This window comes from Rattus norvegicus, chromosome 15 (genome assembly GCF_021556685.1).
Source record: "Rattus norvegicus strain SHRSP/BbbUtx chromosome 15, alternate assembly SHRSP_T2T, whole genome shotgun sequence".
Lineage (NCBI taxonomy): Eukaryota > Metazoa > Chordata > Mammalia > Rodentia > Muridae > Rattus > Rattus norvegicus.
Genome location: NC_141548.1, coordinates 169642 through 192792, shown reverse-complemented (window position 1 = coordinate 192792; position 23151 = coordinate 169642). Strand labels below are relative to the sequence as shown.

The window sequence follows — 23151 nt, the reverse complement described above, 5'->3', positions numbered from 1 at the left end:
GAGGTGGTAATGTAAATCTATAACCTGGGAGCTGTGAAGGTGGAGGGAAGAGAATCTAGATAGTCTTGGAAATTAGTAAACTCCAGGTTCACTGAGAGGCCCTATCTCAAAGGGGAAAAACAGGGAGAGAATGATAGACTCCGGATGCTGACACACCCACAGGCAAGTAAGTATGCTCATGAATACATGCACATGCTTGTGTATGTGTGTGTGTGTGCGCGTGCTCGCACGCATGCATGCACACATGTGGGTGGTAGAGGTAGGCAGTATGCTAGGCCTGAGTGAGCCTTGCCTCCTTGTAACCACAGGCTATGCCTCTCCTCTACTCCCCCAGTTCTTCCAGCACCTGGGGCTTGCCTCCTCTGCAGGCTGACTCTGGGGCCCTGGGTGTTACAGTGTGATGATCTGAGGTTTTACAATAGGGTCCCAAGCAAGGTAGGGCATTTCCAACCTGAGGCTTCATATTGGGCATCAAATATGGACACCCTAGGTCATTGTCATCATCCCCCCACTCCCCAATGCTCCTTCCTCTTTGCTTCTCAGCAGTCTGACCCTGGAGGCTTAGACATGAGGACCTGAGGGCTTGTCACCCAATGCACCAATTGGCAGATGACAGATGGCAGGGCACAGCAGGAGTCAGGCAGAGGTGGGTGCATTGAGTAATAGACAACCAACTGTCAGTGGACCTAATTCATCAGCCAGGGGACTGCAGGCTCCAGCACTGCATGGGTCCCAGTGGAGAGAAGCTACACAAGGCCTGGGGTAGAGTAAAGAGAGACCAGGAGAGAAGCTACATCAGGTTGAGTAGAACAGTGGATCTGCATCCACCAGGATCTGCACACACAGACAGGTTACACAAACTGACCTTTATTTGTTGTACTGAAGTCTGTTTTGGTTTTGATACAAAGTAACATTTTAGTACATCATGTCCCACCTGTCAGATCCGTACCTGCCCACTTGCTGAACACTGAACAGGGCCTATGACCAGGGAAATAACCCCTGACCTGAAACTGTGCAGAGTAAGAACTTGAGAGTGGTCTGTGGCTTTTCTTAGTTGTCTGAGCTAGAAAATGTGTGCCTGTAAGGCACAGAACAGCCTTGAGGGCTGCAACTGTGTCTCTCTCTCTCTCTTTAAACAGCTGTGCAAGAAAATATATCCCTTTTAAAAAAAAATGTCAATAATGGCCAAACTACAATCTAATGTTAGAATTACAAAGAATAAAATGAAATCAAAGATTTCTTGCTAGTAAAATGAAATGTTAGGAACAGTATTAAAATATAGGTCCTATCCCAGTGACACACAGAACCCAGTACAGTACCTATTAACAGGACACACAGTTGAAGAAGGGACTGAATGAGCTCTTTAGAAGGTTAGGTCTGGCAGCAGAAGTGCGGTGGGGGTGGGGGTAAGAAAAATAGATTGAAAGAAAACAAAAACAGAAACCCAACAAAGAATGGGCACGTCCTCATGGAATCAGGCTGAGAATGTGATCAAGATGCAAATGCTCACAGGTTTTCTTCTTACGAGTCTGACCATTGTACCCACTAGAAGCTCTGGTTTCAAAGTCTGTGACATGAATGTTTCATGCCAGAAAGAGCTGCTACCTCCATGGCAGTGTAAGGGTTATCTTACACTGCTGAGGAAGTCTAGGACTAACTAGACTGTGATGCTTAACATAAGCTGCAGCTGGAGAAGAAATGAGGCCAGGAAGGCAGGAGAAAGGCCGAGAGGTGAATCCGCAAGAATGCCAAAGCCACCTTCCTGGTGTGGGAGGGCTGCCATGGCAAGATGGCCCCACCAAGGCACTGGTTCTGGTGCCAGCAGTGGTCTGAGCACCTGCAGTTGTGACGTCTTCCAGGGGAGGGCCACCGAGGAGCAGGAAGTCTGTCAAAGTTCTGGTCCCACTGACAGGAACCTCCTGAAGGAAAGCATCCCCCCACAACAAGGTTCCAGAACTGTCCTGCCCAAGACGGTAACATCAAACCAACAGGGAGTGATGGGTCGGGATCAGGGGCTGGGCACCAACAACATGGAGCCATTCAAGTAAACATAGACAACCAAATACTTAGAAAAGGCTTGTAAACTTGTGATCAGGAAGGTCCTGGGCACTGCAGCACCTCTGCTGGGCTGGCTGTGGGAGGGCCAAGTCTTTGTGTTTCTGCTTTGTTTTGTTTTAAAGAGCACGTGTTGAGTGGTGCTGTCTACCAGCTGGACCCAAATCTTTGTGGCTCTCTGTCTAACAAAGGAAGTGTTCCTGGAGTCCTGGTTCCAGGTCCTTCCCAGCTTGTTCATAGACAGACAGACAGACCTCTACTGGCTGGAAAAGAGCCAGCCAGCTGTCCCCACCATCCAGTCATGGAGGTGCCTCTTGCACAGCTTGCTGCTAGGGTGGGCAAGCGGGTATCCACAGGACTTTACTTTGCTCTTGACTGACCATTGCCAGGATCTGAGTGCAAATGCTGGACAGGGCTCCACCCTGAACGACCCCTGCAAAGAAGTCCACCAAACACAAGCAGGTTAGGTGAGCTCTAAGACAGACATTCCTGCCCACTAAGGGAAACGAACACAGCCTGAACTCTGTTTGCTTGTCTGTGGGCTCCTTGACTCTCCCCCACATGACCCTCCTGCTTTCAGCAGTCAACTGGACTAAGTTGATTGTTCACAAACTGCCTGCCACAGTGCCTGGGTAGGAGAGACCGGCTGGCTTACTCTGTACTGGGGGGCACTAAAGAAGCACCCTGGGGGCATAGTAGAAAGTGGGGGAGAGGGGAAGGCAGCAGGGTACAGGCTACTCCAAGGCAGAGAGGACATACCCTCAGAGGGCCAGGTACATTCAGAAAGTAACAAAGTTTATGTAATTTTGTTTGTTTAACCTAATTTAAAAACAAATCAGTATATAGTTTGTGCTGTTTTTTTTTTTTTTTTAATTTAACATTTTCCTTTTTCTATTGGTCTCCTGGTCTGTGATAAGCTGGGAATGAAAGTGAGACAAGGCTAGGGTCCATGGAAGTACTCAACTAGAGCCGAATCCTTTCGTGACAGCTGAGATGCCCCCACTAGCTCCTACTTTACCCAGTGGAGGCAGGGAAGCCAGAAACCTTCGTCAACAGGGTTCATTGGGCAACCAGAGACTGGAATTGCTTCACCAACCCACTTCATCCTTCATTCCCCCACCTCTCCCCACCCCCACAAGATGCCCTGGACAGCACTCAGGATAGACAGCTGCGGACACTGCTGGTCCACCTGGGCTCTTGCGGTTCCCAGCCTGTCTGGGGTCAGCGTGATTATGTTGCTGGGTGTTTGTGCCGAGTCGGCTCCTATCGCATATTGTGGTCAGACCACGCCCAAAGGCTGGTTTGTGTAACCCTGCCACCTGGATCAGCTCTGACCCTGGCCTGGGCCTTTGGGCTGAATGTCTATGTAATGCATGGTATGGGGCAGCTTAGCGCTAAGGGAAAGTCCAGCTCCTGGTTACTTACCTGTGAAGTACCTGCTGTACTCCTGATCGATCTTCTGTGCTGTCTCAAATTGCTCTTTGGAATGCCTCTGTGTTACCTTGTCCCTCAGGTAGACAGGGTCTCTCTGTTCCCTGTGGGGGCAGGCAGGGAACTAGGATGAGTCTTGAACCTACCCCTGGTCTCCTCTTGCTTCCTTGGTCCAGGTATCAGGGGCCTCCATGAAGACAAATACTGGCTAGGCAGTGCAGGGGATCTAGGAAGCTTTGCCCTAAATCAACAGCATCTTGGCTGACAGGGAACCTGGGCACCTTGGTACCCCAGGATATGAACAAAGTTGGCAGACACACTAGCTGGCTCCAAACACAGGCACCAGGAGCTCGTCAGCACAGAAAAGCCATGTGGAGAGGGGTCTCAGTGAATACAGCTGAGCTGGACTTAGCTCAGGCTACCCCTGCCTGTTGCACAGCATGCTGAGAGGAAAGGGAACTCTGCTGACTGAGCCAGCTGTACTCTGGAAGTATGGTTGTGCCCATCAGGAAGGAGGTGCAAAGCTTGGCTAACAGGTTCTGCCCGGGTCTGAAGGGAGTCTGAGGTGAGTGCCGCTGTCCCAGCATCCAGCCCGCCCCCAGCAGGAAGCCAGCGGGCCCAGACACCTACTTGATATGCTTGGCACTCTTGTAGCGGATGAAGATAACAATGGGGTAGATGTGCATGTGGTGTAGCCTTTCAATGGCATGCGGGGCAATGTCCAGAAGACAGTGCCGGTTCTGAAGGACAGTGGCAGAGAATGAATACAGACAGCAGGGAAGAGGACATATCTTCTGCCCCCCTCAGGATCCACTGTTGCCCCACACAACTCTACCTTCCTCTAAACTAAAAATACCAAACAACACAAGCAAGGTTTCTAGAAGACCACTTAAGACAGGAAGGGGGAATTCACTGGGGGATCTCTCCCTCCCCCATCCACTGATGACTACTAAGGTGTGTGTAGGAACTGGCCGGCAAGCCACACCTCAGTGTGGACACTTTCTTGGAGTCCCACTCTACCCTGGCCTCACAAATCTATTTCATTGAACAAGAATGGGGAACTGTGGTGGAGGGGAGCACACAGCTTTGCCTGGCTATAAGAGAAATATACCCCACGAGCCCCTCAGTCTCCAGAAAGGGGGTCAGCCTAAGAAGGACTATAGGCACCCTGCATGTAGCTCTCCTCACTGATGTGTATTTCCTAACTGAAGCTTGTCCACAACAAAAAAGTAACGGGCATTTCCAGCTTCCAGCAGCTCACACTATCTGTAGAAGAGGGAACTGCAAACCAGAGAAGCAGCTGGAGAAGACAAGAGGCCAGAGGCTGAGGAGCAGCTAGGAGTGTCTACTTCGCTAGCATACCTTGCAGCCAACACAGTTCCTGGCATATGGATTCCAGGATGTCAAAAGCATCAAGAGACTCTTGGCCTTTATGGGGGAGGGAGGAGGCTGGCTCTCTGGACCCATGTGCTCAGGGACCCATCTAAAAATGGTCTAGGAGAAGGCCTTCCCAGAGTTTAAAGCTCTCCTCAGTACCCCTTAGAAAGCAGAGCTGCATGTACCCACAATGCTGGTGACACCTAGGTACTTCTCAGGAATCTGTGTATTAGTGGTGAAGGCAGAGACTCAAAGTATCCAGGAGGATGAGACCAAGAGCAGAAGGCCTAGACAGGTGAGCTAGCTGAGGCTCGAGAGCCAGGGCAGAGGGTTCCAGATACCAGAGGAGCTCAGCCCTTGGGCCCGAGCCCTACGTACCTTTTCTGTGATCTCCTTTATTGAAGCTACCGTGGTAACATCAAAATGGCCACTCCTCCGCTTGTAGTCCACAAACAGGCAGTCTTTAACACCCCGCTCAATGGCTTGCTGGGAGGCCTTCATCACCTCTGTATGGTAAGATGCAGAAGTCAAGGTGCTGGGTACACAGAAGGGCCCCAATGCAGACAGAGCAACTAATTATCAGCATAGAGACCCAAACTGCTATCTGCTCTCTCGTCCAGAACAGAGAGCCACAAGCAGGATCTGTACACATCAGTAGGATCCTTAGACTCTGCATGGCAATTACTCTACATGGCCAGAAGGATAAATAGATAGGGACAGACACACCTAGTGGGCACAGGGATGGGCATCTCTTACCGAGTGGGCATCTGCAGAACTTGCCAGGTGCCTCATTTACCAGCATCTCTTTCACCACGTCCAGTAAAGGACCCAGGATGAGGACAGGTCGAAGAGAGGTACAGTCCACTTTCTGGACCCGCTGATAGGCCAGGCTCACCGAGTCTAAGAGACAGAGGGGCAGGGTCATGGGCCCAGCCTGGATAGAAGAGAGCAGAACTGGACAGCCACGCCCTGACCTTGCTTACCTGGCCATGTCTGTCTTCTTTATCTCTCAAAACTAGGTCAGCTGACAGTGGCCAGCTTGCCTCGCTTTATCAGGACCAATTCTACATCTCAGGCACACCAGAGCATGACCACTCAGAGAACCACTGCAGAGACTGCAGGAGTTCCTCTGCCTCTGAGGACACTGGGAACAACTGATACTCAGTCATCTTACTCTTCATCTACTCCAGGTCTTCCTCAGTTATCCCATGCCCACTATACCCACTTCGTGTCTTCCTCAAGACACAGCTCCAAGGTTTGGAAGCCATGGAACATGGACAAGAAAGAAGGATAGGGGTGATGAGGTACACTTTTGGCCCCTGCCCATGGAGCAGAAGAAGTGGTGCCCTGAGACAGCTCTTCCCATACAGATGGGAAATGTCTGAGCCAGAAGACAGAAGGGACCTGGGTTTTGAACACAAGGCCACATCCCTGGGCTGCCCACTAGCTCAGACTGTATGTTGCAGGTGGATGAGCCTCCTTTGATGATTCAGCTGCTGCCCTGATTCAGCTTTAGTGATCAAGCTACCTTCTTAGTTAACACAATATGAACCCCAACCCCAGATGCACAAAGTTCTCACAGGAAGAGATAGTCAGAAACTAACAGGCAAACTGCCCTCCTAGAGACCCCCAGATGGTGTACACTGGCTTTTCAGAAACACAAAAAGATACAAGTGTCCAGTCTCTGCCCTTTGGAAGCTCATGCTAACTGGGGCCCCAAGGCAGCAACACCAGTTACCTAGACAAATGCTGCATAAGGATTCCAGGTATGAGAGCGAAAAGTTAGGGAAATACTGGGGTGAGCCAGTTCAAACTGGATGAGGTCAGAGAAGAGCAGGCTGGAAAAGGGCACAAGGTAACTGTGGCGGGTAGATGTAGGAAGGCCAGGACTCTGTGGGGATGGTTACAGGTAGAAGGCAGTGGCACAGCTACCTGGAACCACAGATACCCATGTGCAAAGACCAACCCCACTAACAGAACGAAGAGTAGGGATTGTCTAGCCTCAAAACACCCATCTGAATGCTTGCTTACTATGTGCATCCAACTATAATGACGTGATACCATGAATGGCTTGAAGCTCTATCTCTCCCTTAGACTGTTTGTGGAAGGCACCACAGGAAGTCATGTTCCTCTCTTGAGGACTCTGCAATGTTCTATGCACAGGTAAAATGTAAGCCTGGGCCGAGAGCTGCTGTCAGGATGTTGGAACTCAGGCACAGTGGAGGCAATACCCACAGCAAGTGAGACAAAACTGTGGCATTCACAGCAGCCACAACCTGAAGAGCCAAAAAATGCAGTGGAAAGGGAGGGCGGAGAGCGTGAGTCTAGGAAGCTGAGGATGCAAGCATGAACACCTGAGCTCAAATCCCCAGCACCCAGGGAAAAGGCCATGGCCACCTGGCTATAACCCCAGCCATGAAGGGACAGAGAGACGAGGGCTGCCAGCCTAGCTCCAGGTTCAGCAAGAGACTTTGTCTAAAAGAAATAAAGCAAGCCTTTCTCTGTCCTCTTTGAGTGCATGCTCAACCATAAACACACATGTGCACATACCATATAAGCTTTACTCATGAAACAATTCCCCCAGCATCTTGTATAGCATTTTTTTTAATTGTGGGGGTATGTATGCCATGTGTGGGAGAGAGGGTATGTGGTGTGTGTGTGTGTTTGTGTGTGTGTGTGTGTGTGTAGGGGAAGGCATGCATCCCATGTGTGTGCATGAATAGAGATAATAGCTATCTCCCCATTCACAAGCTATGAAGAAAATTTACAAATTAGAAATCTAAGTCAAAATCAGAGGTGTCCCCTGAAGCATTTACCAAATTCCAAAGCTCTAAGAAACAAGAAGTTAAATGTGTAAGAAAAACACAAAACTGCAGAGCAGTGGGGCTGAGACCCAGGTGCTCTAGGGGTCAGGGTGAACTGCACACAGCACAAAAGTTGTAGTCCAGCCCAAGGTAAGCTCAGCCTCTCCTTGGACCCAGGTCATCCCCAGTGCTGGCTCCTGAGGTGCTGCTGGAAGGCTTAACTCTCGGCCTCCCTGTTCTTGACAGTTAGTTCATCTGACCATTTCCAGGCATGTTTATAAAGAAGGCCCAAGCAAGATGACTCAGAGTCACCTAGTCAGGACAGCTGCCAGACAGTCCTCACAGGTGCCGAGTTTTATTATGACAGACAAGTTCTGGGCAGTCTTGGCAAGAGAATGAAAGCCTATTAAAAATAATCAAATGGAAACTCTGGCACTAGATAAGGTAATTTCTGAAATTAAGACACTGAACAGAGCACAGGACGAAGTCTTCGGGGAGCATCCTGGCCAGCTGAAGCAGTGAGAGAAATGGGGCTGGAAAGAATAGGGGAGAGCATCCAGAAGACACCGAGACTGACACGACCTGGCCAGAGAACAAAGACGCCATAGAAGCAGGTTGAAGGAAATGATGGCCTAGAACTTTCTCCAACATCAAGCTGTAGACTTCAGAACAAAAAGGTAAACAAACCTGGGCAGCAGAGCAAGGTCTGATGCGAGCAACAGAGACAGTGACCAACCATGATGAGCCTAGATGCTACCTTAAGCATAAAAACATGAGTGGCAACACTTACAGAAACATTATCTGTTAGGTGCAAATGTGCTCCAAGAGCTGGCTCACTTCTTGGTCCCAACAATCTATGGCTATTACCTTTTCTAGAGAGGTAAAGTTCTCCTGAGTTGTCTGGGAGGAGCTTAAATGCCATGGCAGGTGTCCCCATCAGAACATAGAAATTTGAAGCAGACATGGGTGGAGAAGGGGATATAAAGAGCAAAAAGAGGTTTCAAGACAATAGTAATGTGCCCAGAAGCAAAAGACTGTTGGCAGCCACTGCTCAGAGCCAACAGAGGTTAGGAACAGACACTCCTTCGGAGCTTCACAGGGCAGCAGCGGCTGCTGGTACCTGGCTTTGATCTATGGCACTAGACTTGGACATCTGGCTTTCGGAATGAATATACACACACTGTTTTAAAATGTTCTTCATAGTGATTTGTTACAGCAGCCATAAACGTATCCCCCTAGCATCGTGTGTGTGTGTGTGTGTGTGTGTGTGTGTGTGTGTGTGTGTGTGTGTCCCGTGCACACATGTACGTGTACACGGGAAGCTGACAGCCGTCTTCCTTGCTAGTTCTCCTATGGCACTTACATAAATGCTGGGGATCTGAACCCTGATCCTTGGCACTTGCTTTATTCATGGAGCAATCTTCCCAGCTTTAACCAGCATTTTTCAAATTGGGCATGCCATCTGGGGGGGGGGGCTGGGGGGGTATGCATGCCATGTGTGGAGGTCAGAAGATACAGCGTCAATCCTTTCCTTTCACCTTTATGTGAGATCAGGGAATCAACTCAAGTCTCTAGGCTTGCTCAGCAAGCTCCTTTACTCACTGAGTCATCTCTTTTAGCTCTAAGAATGGTAATTAAAAGTTCTTAAATAAAATGCAGTCAGCCCTCTGTATTCATAGTTTTGAGTTCATGGATTTGATCAACTGGAGATGGAAATATTCAAATCAGGTGTTATAACTAATCTAGAGACACTTAAGTATGTGAGAGATGAACTGAAGCCATCTGCAAATCCCATACCAGTGATTCATGAGCTACCAGAACACCTATAGACAGATGTGGGTGTCTAGAGGAGGCTTGGTACCGACTTCTTGATATACCAGAGTGCCGTGAACACCAATCTAAGATTCTATATAAAAGAGGAACTCTGGAAAGTGGCAAAACACGGAGAAATGCATCCCTGTGTACACTGAGCACTCAGAAGAAGGGTTGAAGGAAAGCAGAAAGACAAGCTCAGACACACGGGTGGGAGGAGTAAAGAGCAGCAGGAGAGGGGAAGGGGAACTGTGAACCTGGGGCGACCACAGGAGGGATACGAAGCTGGGGTGGTGGAGAGTGGAGGTGCAGGGGCCAGCACTTCAGACTTCTTAGGAAACTGGTCCATGTGAGTGCCTGTGGTTAGAGCCACTGAAGTCCCCAAAAGTCTACAAACTGAAAACTGGCAAGGTAATTAGAGATACTTGATTATTCCCAGAGCAGAGGGAAGGACAGACAGGGAACGTGAAAGAGGCGGAAGGGTTGGGCACAAAGAAAAGACAGGGTCAGTCACAGGGACTTTAAACATCCGGTCACACAGGAATGAAGACTTGTGCTTCAGTCAAGTACACGTCCTGTCCACACCTGCAACTCGGGGCATACTGATACAATGTAAACGTATCACAGTAAATGTTATAAAAACTGCATTACTCTCCCCTCCCTTACCCTACTGTCCCCCAGGAACAGTAAACAAAACTGTAAGGAAGCTCAAAGTATGAACTTTGGTGGCCAGAAAAAAGGTCAAGTGGGTGGAGACTAAGCAAGCAAAAACGGACTGGAAATAAGAACACCACACATTACAGATTCTCCAAAGGGGACACCACTGGAAATAAGACGGACAGAAAACAGTGGCAAGAAAACAGAACAATCCAGAAGGCGTCCAGTGCTAAAAAACAGTTTCAAAATGAGTGCTGAGGTTGGAGAGATGGCTCGCTGGTTACCAGCACAGGCTGTCCTTCCAGGTTCCCAGCATCCACCCACACGTATGGCTTGTAGCCACCTGCCACCCTAGCCCCAGGGAGATCTCACACCCTCTTCCGGTCTCTGTAGACACATCACACATAGTGAACATATGTACATGCAGGCAAAACTCTTCATACACATACAAAATAAAGGATTTTTTTTTAAATAAGCAATGCAGAGCTTCCATAGAAGTGACACGGACACGTCCACCAGCCCCTCGTTGAACACCTGAGAGATGGTGGGCGAGTGGTCCTGGTTAAGAACCACAGGAAAACCCCCACAGTAACATGACGGCAACTTACTCTGTTAATGTCAGGATAGTGTTTCAGGCTTTAGAGGTAAATAGGCAAATCAGAGCCAACAATATCACCAAAAGATAAACTTTCTGTACTTTTAAACTATATATATAGCATTTATATGCATACAATCCCACACTAGAGCCACAGGTTGTATAGAAACTAAGAGCAGACTAGAACTCCCCATGGGCTGATAGTAAAAGGGAACAGCCACTGTGCTTAATTTTTTTTTTCTTTGAGACAGGGTCTCACTATGTAGCCCCAGCTGACCTGGTTATTTTTCATGTAGACAAGGCCATCCTAGAGATCCACTCCTAGAGATCTACCTGCCTCTGCCTCCCAAGTGCTGAGATTAAGGGTGTGCACCACCACACCCAGCAAGATCTTCTTCATCTGAATGATGAGAAGAAAGGAAAGGAGGAGGGAGGAGGAAAGAAACCCATCCCACAGTCTACTGCCCAGTGGCCCCACACCTTGTTGCCCAGAACAGTGAACACACCCAGCCACAGCTCCAGCCGACTCAGCAGCCTACCTGGAAGGATCCTGTGGAAATCACTGATGGGGTTGTGAATGAAGCAAGAGAGGCTGAACAGTGACCAGCACAAGCCAGTTGGAATATGCATGGCACAGAAACCACTCTGCTGACCCAGGGCCTCTGCATGACTTGGAGTCTTACATTCAGCTAGGCTAGTTGGCCATGAGTCCCCTCACACTTTCTTTATTCCCAGTGCTGGAATTACAGACACACCACACCTGGCTTTTGCTATGTGGATCTGAACTTGGGTGCTTGCACAGCAAGCACTTTATGTAATGAGCCATCTCCCCAGGCTCCTAATCCCTGTCTTTCTCCTTCCTGAAACAGGGTTGGAGGTACAAATAAATATGGTGGTAGAGAAGAGACCTTGAGGATTACAGTCACATGCTGAACTGGCAGATTCTCAGGCCCATCCTACTAGCCTGAAAGCCTACCTGCAGACAGTCTGAGAGAACCACTAATTAAGGTTGAAGTCCACTGTGACTGGAAAGCCTCTGGGCTTGGTTTAATATGAGAGACTCCCTCCCTTCCTTAGCAGGCTTCTCCTTCACTGACCTTGCCTGGGGAATTCTAAGCCCCCCAACACATATGCCTCTACCTGAGAAATGTCAGGAAGCCTCAATAATCTAACAGCTTCGATTTCCTTCCTCCTGATAAAACCTGTTCAGCCAGCACCAGAGGTATGTTAGATAGCCTAAGGCCCCAGCCAATGACCTTTGCCTACCCCGGATGTTCCAACCCTCAGTCCCCCAAATCTTTACAAGCTTTGAATCGCCCTAAATAAAGTAGATCTGCATCCTGATAGCTGGTCCCAGTGTGGTCATTCATAGTACGGATTCATAGGACTTCCAAACATGTTTCTGCTCCCCTTGCCTTGGTGGACTACAGATGAGTACCCAAAAGGCATGCAAGCTGTGTGAAGTCTCATGGTGAAGCTTTGGTTACACTACACCCCCCCTCCTGGAGCCCATTGGAATGAACCCAGCACTTGCCTTCAAAGAGAGGAATGGAGTCATTGGAAAAGGTGTCCAGGGAGAGCAGGTCCTTGCTATCTTTGGACCCACTGCGTTTGTGTTTATGTTTCCTTCGGAAGAAGGAACGTCGCGCGGCTGCCGACAGCATCTTGGCTGTGTTGTCATCTTTGACCTCGGACATGCTGAGTCTCCTTGAGAACTCTTGGTCCATCCTGCAGTCACAGAGAATGACAGTGTTAGGAAGACCATGGGGAGAGAGGAAGCTAAGTTCCCTCAGGTACCCCCCAGGCTTCCCTAACTACTGGCCTTGCCGACGCCTCAGGGCCCTCAGGCATCACCATGGCAACAAGAAGTTCAGGGTCTACCTTGAGAGCAGGTAAATTCCTAGGACTGTCTGTTTTTCCTGACATGGAAGATTGAACACTACAGTTTGACCATGTGACTGTATTTGCATGGAATGCCTAAAGGGAAACTAAAGATTGACGTGCAAATGAATAGCTCAGGGCAGGGGAGTGTAAGTGACAGAGTGTGCTGGGATTTGGATATGGGTCTAACTGTGACTCTCAAGGGACTTGATCCCCTGAGCAGTAGTACTAAGATGGAGAACTGAGGTGTCTATAGGAGACTGTGTGTAATGGAGATTGGTTAGGTCTCTACCCTGAGAAAGAATCAGTTACTTCCTCCAATGCTAGGTTGTTAAAGAGCTAGCCTGACTTGTAGTAGTGCTTGGTGTAGTGGTGTGAATAAGAACAGCCCCCAGAGACTCATAGATTTGAATGCTCGGTCATCAGCGAGTGGCACTACTTGAGAGGGATTAAGAGGTGTGGCTTTGTTGAGAGAAGTGTGCCACTGAGAATGGGCTTTGGGGTTTCAAAAGTCAAAAGCAGTCTCAAAGTCCCTGCTGCTGTAGATCCAGGTATAGTTCTGGAGCTACAGCTACTTCTCCAGCATCATGTCTGCCTGCACGCCGCCATGTGTCTCATCATGACAATGGATAAACCTCTAAAACTGTAAGCCAGGCCCATTTAAATGCTTGCTTTTATAAGAGTTGATGTGGTCATGGTGTTTCTTCACAGCAGGAGAACACTAAGACACTTCCTGTTTTGCCATAGAATCTCTTCCTTCCTTCTGCTCCCCTACCATATTGTGAAATGGCCAAAGAGGGCTTCACCAAATGCTGAACAGATGAGGCCACCTGACTTTTACACTTTCAACTCCAGAACCAAGAGAAAAATAAACCTCTTTTTCTTGTGAATTTCTCAGCCTCAAATATTTTGTTACAGCAACCAAAACCAGACACAGGGTAACACAGGGTAATAGTTAATTGGGTTTCTTTCAGAAGTGATGAACATGCTTTAAAATTAATTCTGAAGTAGTTGGGATGGTGACCTAGTTGATAAAGTGCCTGCCTAGCATGCTCAAGGCACCACATAAACTGAGTGTAGTAGGACAAGCTTATGATCTGAACACTCACGAGACGGAGGCAGGAGATCAGCTCAAGATCACCTACAAAGCAAGTTTGGGGTCAACCTGCGGTTACATGAGATCCTATCCAATCTGTGTGTGTGTGTGTGTGTGTGTGTGTGTGTGTGTGTGTGTGTGTGTGTGTGTGTGTGTGTGTCTGTCTGTCTGTCTGTCTGTCAGTAAATAAAATAATGGTGGAGATGATTATACATATCTTGTGAACATACATGCCCCTGCATCAGTCACTTGGACGGACTTGTCTGAATAAGAATTACAGCCTCATGACTGTTTGGAAAAACAGACTATGCATCCTGACTCTGTGTGGCATTTCTGTACACTGTCTACTCCAAGGAGCAGCTTTCTGGACAGTGATTGGGGCCACATGTGTTAGAGCTGCAGCTCCCAAAGGAGTCCACTCTCCAGAAGCTCAGGTGAGTGTCACCTTGTGAGCTCCCACTCCACACCGGTCACCTGTGGTTTTGGCCTGGAGACAGAGAAGACTTACACATATTTGCTGGGAATTTGCCCACGCTGGATCTTCTGGGCATTCTCGTCCAGCTGCCAGGCCATCCAGGACCCAAACATGCCCTGGGGCAATGTGTCATCCACATACAGGATGTCATCCTTCTTAAAACTCAGTTCAGGCTCCACCTCTGCCAGACGGTCATACAGGGCCCTGGACCATGGAACAGAGGGCACAGGGTTGAAGAAACCAAACCTCACACCTGCCTCTTGAGCATCTGTCTGTGCTGTCTCCAGATATCAGGAAGAAAAGGATTTGGGGTCGTCCCAAAGAGGCCCCTCATATATGTTACAGAGCAGGACAGAATTATCTACTTTCTTTCCCTAATGCTGAGCTCATCCCTGCTAGAGAAAGACTTCCTGTGCCCTGTCCTTTCTAACAGACATTTCCTATCTGTCTGTCTCTGAAGTCAAAGCCATTGCTTCCTGTAGACTGTCACCTCCCTAGGATGGGAAACATGTTACTTCCCACCTGCAGGATGAGAAGAGCATCACTCATGCAAGTTTTCATTGACTCTGTGGTCTCACTTGAGGGGAAAATGACAGGAGCCCCGAGCTATTCAGAGAAGACGCCTGCCGCCATCCCACATCATGATGCCCACATGACTTACAGGCACCACGAACACCTGGAATTAATGCATACTGCAGAGAGCTCTGAGAGACTTAGGGGACATCACAGTAGGAACATAACATACAAGGTAAGAGGCTTCAGGTCTCAAAATTCCTGTAGTCTTAATCCCTCCACACCAAAAAAAAAAAAAAAAAAAAAAAAAAAAGCACCCCATATAGGCAAAGGCAATTCGAATGGTGGCCCTGGGAGCAAGTGTCACCCTATGAACTTTCCACAGAGAGCCCCTCCCTTGGCCCTAACCCTTACTGCTGGCACCTGATGTAGAAGCTGTCGCCGGACAGGCCTTTGACCCTGGTGAACTCCTCATGGCGGTACTGAACCTTCAGGCGGATGCTATCCTTAGGCTTCATCATCTCCACATAGACATCCTCCAGCGTCCTACTGCGCATATCCAGGTTGCCATACTGACCAGGGATGGTACCAGGGTGAGAAAAACAAGTGTCAGGGATCACTTGGGTACTCAGGAGGTTGAAGAATGGTGCCTGCCTCCCCACTACAGGCTCCCCCAGTGCCCCTGCCCTGTATGACTTCATGGCTACTAAAGCCAATGGAACCACCTCACAGTGATGACCTCTACTTTCTGCTTATGAAACTGTATCCTTGGCATCGTGCTGGCTATTTTTATGTCAACTTGACACAAGCTAGAGTCATCTGAGGGGAGGGAGCACAAACTGGGGAAATGCCTCCATAAGACTGAGATGTAGGCAAACCTGTAGAGCGTTTTCTTAATTAGTGACTGATGTGGAAAGATGCAGCCCACTGTGGGTTCTATAAGAAAGCAGGTAGTGCAGTCCACAGAGAACAAACCAGTAAGCAGCGCTCCTCCGGAGTCTCTGTATCAGCTCCTATCACCTGGTTCCTGCCTGTGTGAGTTCTGCCCTGACTTCCCTCAGTGATGGACAGTTATCTGGAAGAGTAAGCTGAAATAAACCCTTTCTTCCCAGAGTTGCTTTGGCCGTGGTGTTTCATCACAGCAACTATATATAGTAACCCTAACTAAGACAGCCATCTACGTGGTATCTTCCCCAGGGGATAGGAGACCCAGACAGTGAGAAAGAGAGCCACCTCAGAGACCCATGGCTCATGAGACTGGCTGTCCTTCTGGTTGTCCCAGACCAGAGCCAGGGATCTGTAGGATGTCCCAGGGGCCCAACTCATGCCCAGGGGCTTGGTGGTACCTGTCATTTAGAATACGAATAACCTCCGTTGACAAGTCACTGAGTGAAGGGAAATTCCATACCCTGTGTCATGTGAAAGGACATGAGCTGACAACACATGAACATGGCCTGGCACACACAGTGGAAGAACTCACCTCAAGAATCAGGTCTCCTGGCACGAGGCCATCGGGACCCTTAGCAGGACTGTCATCCTCCACCTCAGCTACAAACACTCCATGCAGGTTCCCACCACACAATTGCACCCCAAGATCCAGCTGGGATTTCTTAATGAAAACAATGCGAGGTTCAGGGGTCTTCTTGCTGGCATCTCCTACAATCCTTTTGGGAAGGAAAATGAAGTCCTTAATGTACAAGGAAACAGGCAGACTGAGTGAAGAAAGTTATGGCCAATGCCTGCCTGCTTGCTTCAAAGGTCTGGGCTCCCTGAGAGCTAAAGAGTGGACTGGTCACAGGCCCTCCTCTGTGGAGTCAGTACAGGGTTGGAGGCTAAAGGTAGCAATATGAGAGGCAGAAGAAAGAGGGTCACAAATCACTCAAAGGGAAAATGAGGAAGCCAGTAGGGGACAGAGCAAAGGGTGACACCCATGCTTCTGGCTCAGCTGTCCTTCAATGCCTTAGGAGACATGCCTTCCTGGATGGAGCTTGCCTGCCTTGGCCTCAATGCTTAGAGACAGCTCACTCAGGGACATAGCTGAGCAGTTTCTATGCCAACTCATGCAGGGTTCTCGACATCAAAAACTGAAGAGGCACAGGAGATGCTGGGAACACAGCAAGGAAGCCAGACACGTGTGGACACCCAGAACTGGATACAACCCTGGTGACAATTTGCCTGCAGCTAGGATTCAGTGGGAGTATCCCCAGGCAGAGCTGCCCCAATCTGCAGGATACTGGGTTGACACCAGACTCCAGTAAGAAAGAGGTCAAATGGACCCTCAGCATTACCTATACTGACCTGGAGCTGGGGGTGCTTTGCTTGGCTGGGGGGGTGCCAGGGCCTTCATCCTGTTCCATTAATGGGTCAATGACAGAAGGATGTTCTGGGGTCGCAGCACTGCTACCCTGGAGAGTAGAGTGAGGGGCAGCAGCAGGGTCCAGGTGGGAGCTAGGGGTGGAAAACAGAAGGACGGTGATGTACACACACAGCCAGAGCCACCCCTCCTGCACTGGCAACAGGCCTCGACTGTGAGTAAGGAATCTGGTTTCACACACTCAGTCCACCTAGCCCACAGACGAGGTCTGCCTAACTCCAGTGAGGGACCCTTTCCACAAGTGTCCAGCCCAGAGGACATGCAAAGGCACTCTCCCTTCTCGTCTGCTTCACCTCTGCCAATCCATGTGTGATGGCTCTGCATAGGACATGTTGTCCCTCCTGTCACCTACTCTGGGACCCACAGTTTAGGGGCAGGTACAGGCAGGTGTCCAGTGGATTCTGAGCCAGTGCCCCCAACCCCAGCCATCTACACTCTTAATGTTTCAGGATCCTGTCTCTGGATAACCCTTGCTCCAAATCAAGGTGATTCATCTTCCCTTACTAGAAGAATCTCAAGAACTTGGAACTGGCATCAGGTAAGTAACCCCCGTTGTACCTATCGCTCCACCCCAAGCCTGGATGACAGCCCCCTAGGAAGTTCACCTGGAGCGGGAGTGGCTGTTGAGCTGGTGGATGTGTGGGTTGTACTGGGCCAGGATGGTGATGGTGTCACACTGCTGTCCAATGATGAGTCGGGCCTGTTGCTCAGTGGCACTCCTCAGGTTTATGCCATTGAACTGGGAAGATGCCCAGGGTGGAGTCAATGATGGACAATGACCGAGGCCGTGAACGAGGACTTGGGAACATGGCTTTGTAGGGAGAAAGAGAGGAGGGAAGGAAGGAAGGGACATGCCCTCTTACCTCAAGTAACTGGTCCCCATACTCAAGTCCAGCTTGGTGGGCGATGCTCCCCATGGTCACCTTGGAGACATAGATACCACCCTTCTCTCCACTCACAATGGAAATGCCTAGAGGCTCTGAACCTTTCTGCACCTTCACATGGCGTGGCTCTTCCACGAAAGGCCTGGAAAAAAAGAGCAAATGTTTCAGGGCTCAGACCCAAAGCAGAATGGGAGGCCGAGATCCAGCATGCAGCCAGCAGTGTGGAGGATGGCTTGGGGCTCAGGTGTTGTGATGATAGAAAAAGGCAAACCAGTTTTGGGCAAAGGTACACATTCCTGAAACCATGCAATACAATACAAACACAGCACATCAAAACAAACAGAAAAGACAGAGAATGGTTCATGTGAATTCTAAATCACACACACACACACACACACACACACACACACACACACACACACACACACACACACGTTTTTATTTGATGAAAAGATCCTATCAGCATGTGCACTATGCATATCCCGTAGAGAAGGTTCTAAGACAGCCACTACGGAAACGTGATGGCTCTGTAATTACAACTTCTTCCCCAGCCCAAATGATATGAATAGGCAGTTCTTATACTTATGGGTCCCTAGGATGAAAATGAAGCAGCTTTAAGCCATGAGAAGAGGGCTGAGGGACACTGGAGCAACGATGTGCCCATGCATTTACTAGCCAGGGAGCTGCCTCCCATATCCAAAGGCATGAAGTGGTGTGAGAACCTCATGTCAGGCCAACCTCAGACTCCTCAGCAAGGAGGACATGGGTCTAACGGCCATGGGCAGCCTCAGAAGGATTCTGTGGTGGAAGAGACACATTGATGGGTAAAGGTTAGGAGAGAAGGGACTCAAGGAAGGACTGCACACTTGAACAGAAAGAAGACACAGGATTCTCATAAGCTCTCTCTTAGCTGAGGCTTCATCAACCCACTAGGGCCTCTTGGTCTCTGTTAAAGGCTGAGGAAGGGGGTCCTCTCTAGAGCCCATGGAAAGTTCCAGGTTGAGACAGGCCTGTCACTACCATGAGCCAAACAGAGCATCCACAAGTTCAGAAGACCTCAGCCTGGGTCCTCAATGCTGTGTCTTAGAATAGCAGAGAGTAAAATGCTTTTTTCCCCTAACTTAAAAAAAAAAAACATATTTTATCTTTATACTTATTTATTTGTGTGTAAGTGCGTGCACACATGTGCATGCCATGTGTATATATGGGGATAAGAAGACAATTTTTGGAGTGGGAATAGGGTCGGTTCTATCCTTCCATCATGTAGGTCCAGAGGATCAAACTCCGGCTGCCAGGCCTGGCAACAAATGCCTTTATCTGCTGAGCCATCTCGCCATCCCATGCTCCCATGAAATTCTTCTTACACTTTACTGACACCCTACCACGTAGTTTTACTTCCCAAACCCACCCCTCTACAGGTCTTCCCTGACCTTCTAGCTCTACAGACAGTTCTGCCGTTGCACATGTATCAGAGGATGAGGTAGTTTACAGTTACAGGACCCTTAGCAGACAGCCATCTAAAGACTACCCCCACAGCCCAGCCTAAGAAGATAGAGCAGTCGAGCCACACCAAGGAAGCAGCAGGACTAGTTTCCAAGCAAAGTTCATCCTCATCCAGTGACTCCACTTTCCTCTGTCCACATTAGTATAGTGTGGTTAGCTTGTAAAGATGTGGTGGTGGTGATGCCTTTAATTCCAGCACTTGGGAGACAAGGGCAGGCAGATCTCTCTCTCAGACTGAGGACAGCCTGGTCTACAAAGTGAGCTCCAGGACAGCCAGGGAGATATTTATATATATATAAATACATCTTTTAAAAAAGTGGGTGACCAAATCTAATAGTGTCACATAAAAGCTAAGAGGCTGGGGATGGAGAGAGTAACTTCACTCTTAATAAGGTGTATTGCTCTTTCAGGACCTGATTCACTTTCAGTACACATGTTGGGCCACTCACACCCATCTGTAACTCCAACGTCACGGTATCTGATATCCTCTTCTGCCCTCCAAGGGCACACATGCACTCATGTGCATATACCTTAACACAAACACACAGACACACAAACATATACAGCCAGACACAGAGAAACACACACACACACACACACACACACACACACACACACACACACACACATACACACACACACAGAGGAAACTGTTCCAAATGATCCTATGAATCCGGTTTCCTGACATGGAAAGATAGAGAACACATCTGGGTGGGAGAAACTCCTAGTAATCTAATGCATGTTTATGACAGCGAGTTTCATTTTAATCACTTTGTGTCAGTGTGGTGGTTTGACTGTGCTTGGCCAATGGGAAATGGCACAATTAGGAGGTGTAGCTTGTTGGTATAAGTGTGTGTCACTGCATAGGCAGGCTTTGAGGTCTCCTAGTGCTCAACCTCTGCCCAGTGTGAAAGAGAGTCTCCTCCTGGCTACCTTTGGATCAAAGTATAGAACTTTCAGCCCCTCCAGCACCGTGTCTGCCTGCACTGCCATGCTTCCTGCTATAATGATAATGGACTGAACATCTGAAATGGTAAGCCAGCCCCAATTAAATGCTTGCTTTTACAAGAGTTGCCTTGGTCATGGTGTCTCTTCACAACAATGAAACCCTAACTAAGCCAGTCCATACCTATGCATGCATGGATTTTGACAGAGGGCCTCATGAAGACTGTGAACAACTGCATCTGAAGGGAGAGAAACAGATGTCTACTCCATCCATCTTCCCATCACTCATCTCTAACTTGACTGTGAGCCCTAGCAGGGCAGGAATCACTCACACCTACCTGGCTCTCTCCCAAAGCAGGGTGCGGATGATGGGTGCATCACTCACGTGGCAAGGCCCTTTCTACTTCTGAGGACACACATCACTTGGAGAAGCCAGAAGCTAGAGCTGAACAAATCCCTCCACATTCTTGTGTGTGCCAGCCAGAAAGGACCCTGAACAGTGCCCTAGGTCCTGCAGCTGATGCCCTGGGACAGGGCCCTGGGCTCTCAGGGTAATACTTGTTGAGTTTCTTTTCTTACAAGCTGAGGTTTTCAAATCTAATATAATCTATTCTATTTACCTCCTTACTTACTTCCTTACTTATGTATTTAGGGTTTTTGAGACAGGGGCTTACTTGGCTATCTTGGATCTCAGAGATCAACTTGCCTATATGCATTTCATTTCATATGTGTGTGTGTATATATATATATATACACACACACACTTGGGGGCAGGACAAAAGAGCCAAAAGAATGCAGCAAACTACACATGAGGGCCAAAGACCAAGAGATAAGAATGAGTCCTGGTTCTAGCCTGGTTAGGCCAGGTACTATGTTTGCACTCACAGAACTCCTGCAGGTAGCATGGATACAGCCCACTCGTAAAATGGACTTAATTATAGGAACATTCATGCAACTGAGACTTTTACAACAGTGTTGTAAATGGGTCTAGCAAGCCATTAAGCAGCACTTCGCTATCCCTGTCACTACCAGACCATCTCTAGCATCATACTTAGTCACTGCTTGGGGGAAGGGCCCACTCGGCTCTGTTCCTGCCATCTACACCTACACCTGCTGGGTCTCTGGCATCCACTGTTTCTATAGTAGACTTCAGGCTCTCTGGACTACCCCACCCCATCACCAGACAGACATGAAGTGTCCATTACACTTACCTGTCCTTCCTCCGCTCCCCATGGGAAGAGGAGTTGACTGCAATTCTGGGCAAAGTGGAGGCTGAGGTCTGAGGCTGGCTACAGAAGGACAGGGCATCAACATTCAGCGGGGACCGGGGAGGAGTGCTACATTCAGAATGTGACAATGAGCCTGCCAAGAAAGAAGAGGTGGAGGTGACTGGCTCTGCCATCTAGACACAGGCTGTGTGGGTCTCATCCTGTGCCCGGGGCCCTGATGATGGTCTCCACGGATTGCCTACTGTCCCCACAGCAATAGTCATCTTTCACTGGGCCACAGAGATGACTACAAGGGGACTCAGGCAGCAGGCACAGGAGGGAATGCCCAATTCTTACCTCTGTCAGAGCCCATGACAGACCGGGGATATCTTGGTGTTAATGGAATCTTAATCCGCTCTGCCTTGAACTGCAGGTTACTGGAAGACCCTGTTGTTCCGGGAGGAGACATGGTGTCAGGCCTCGTGACTAAACCACAGCCCTATCCTCACCTCCACTCAGCACATCAACACATAAAGCCTGTTGAACATCCCTGAGGGAAATGATCTGTAGAGAGCTATAGAGAAGCAGACCCGGAATGTTCCAGAACAAAAGCACATGCCCCAAAATGCAGCTGTCACCTAACTGCTGCAGCAGACGTTCCATCTTCTCTCTGAATCCCTAAAGACTTCCCCCAGGGTCTTGCTACCAAGCAACAGGATACCCCACTATGGGCTCCACTTCCCATATGTATACATATAGCACACCCAGAATGACAAACTCAGGGTCAGGAAACAGGACTCCAATCAAGAGGTCACCTGGAAAACCATGCAACCATCATAAACCCTGCAGGCAAAGGCAGCAGTTTGGAAAACACTGATATGGCAGACAGGTCACAGGACATCAGTCATCTAGAGGAAGGAGCTGAACTCAGCCTCTGGAAGGAAAGGAGTCACGTAGGCAGTCCACCCAAAGCCCTGGTTACTAAAACTCGAGCATGAATGGTAGTTACCAAGGCGGGCACTGGAGGGCAGAGAGTTGGAACCCTGGGAGGCTCGCATCTCAGAGTAGTCACTGCAGGCCCTGTGGCTCAGGTCCAGGCTGAGGCGTCCCTGATGTTGGACACTGTGAGTGAATCAGAGAGAAGAGGGGCCTTGGAGAAGGGCTAAGAGCAGACATGACCACCAGGGAGAAACCTTCCCTGAGACAGAAGAGAAAGGTGTTCTTGCTGTTTGCCTAGGATAGCAGACTGACACTAGCCGCTTCTCACAGACAGCATCTATTTAGGACCTGTCAGCAGCAGAGAGACCACACAAGGGCCAGGATGGGGGCTGGATGGACAGGGAGAACAAGACTCTGCCTTGAGTGGGCATGGTCTGGGGGAGGCTGGATGTACACTGAGGGTCCTGGATAGAGCAGGGTTGTACCTCACTCAGGACATCATGCCCAGGAAGTCGGGGCTAGTAGAGATCAGCCAGGCACTATTCACACTGACTGGCCTGGAGTCAGTCCCAACAAAGTAGTTTAGGTTGTGTAGTGATAAC

General features: G+C 49.1%; 1 protein-coding gene across 2 annotated transcripts in view; it reads right to left on the bottom strand.

The window, feature by feature from the left end:
* Positions 1-851: 851 nt before the first annotated feature.
* The window catches only part of Dlg5 (discs large MAGUK scaffold protein 5), a 112046-nt gene continuing 89746 nt past the window's right edge, over positions 852-23151 (bottom strand). For both annotated transcript variants that reach the window (NM_001372003.1, XM_087585498.1), the window contains 15 exons: positions 22620-22732; positions 21968-22057; positions 21614-21764; positions 17934-18096; positions 17676-17809; positions 16995-17144; positions 16177-16360; positions 15120-15268; positions 14217-14387; positions 12266-12459; positions 5620-5763; positions 5242-5369; positions 4117-4226; positions 3481-3590; positions 852-2488 (listed from right to left, as the gene is read on the bottom strand). In NM_001372003.1, coding sequence (NP_001358932.1) covers positions 2385-2488; positions 3481-3590; positions 4117-4226; positions 5242-5369; positions 5620-5763; positions 12266-12459; positions 14217-14387; positions 15120-15268; positions 16177-16360; positions 16995-17144; positions 17676-17809; positions 17934-18096; positions 21614-21764; positions 21968-22057; positions 22620-22732 — 2095 coding nt within the window. In that variant the 3' untranslated portion in view covers positions 852-2384. The remainder of the gene's footprint in view (positions 2489-3480; positions 3591-4116; positions 4227-5241; positions 5370-5619; positions 5764-12265; positions 12460-14216; positions 14388-15119; positions 15269-16176; positions 16361-16994; positions 17145-17675; positions 17810-17933; positions 18097-21613; positions 21765-21967; positions 22058-22619; positions 22733-23151) is intronic.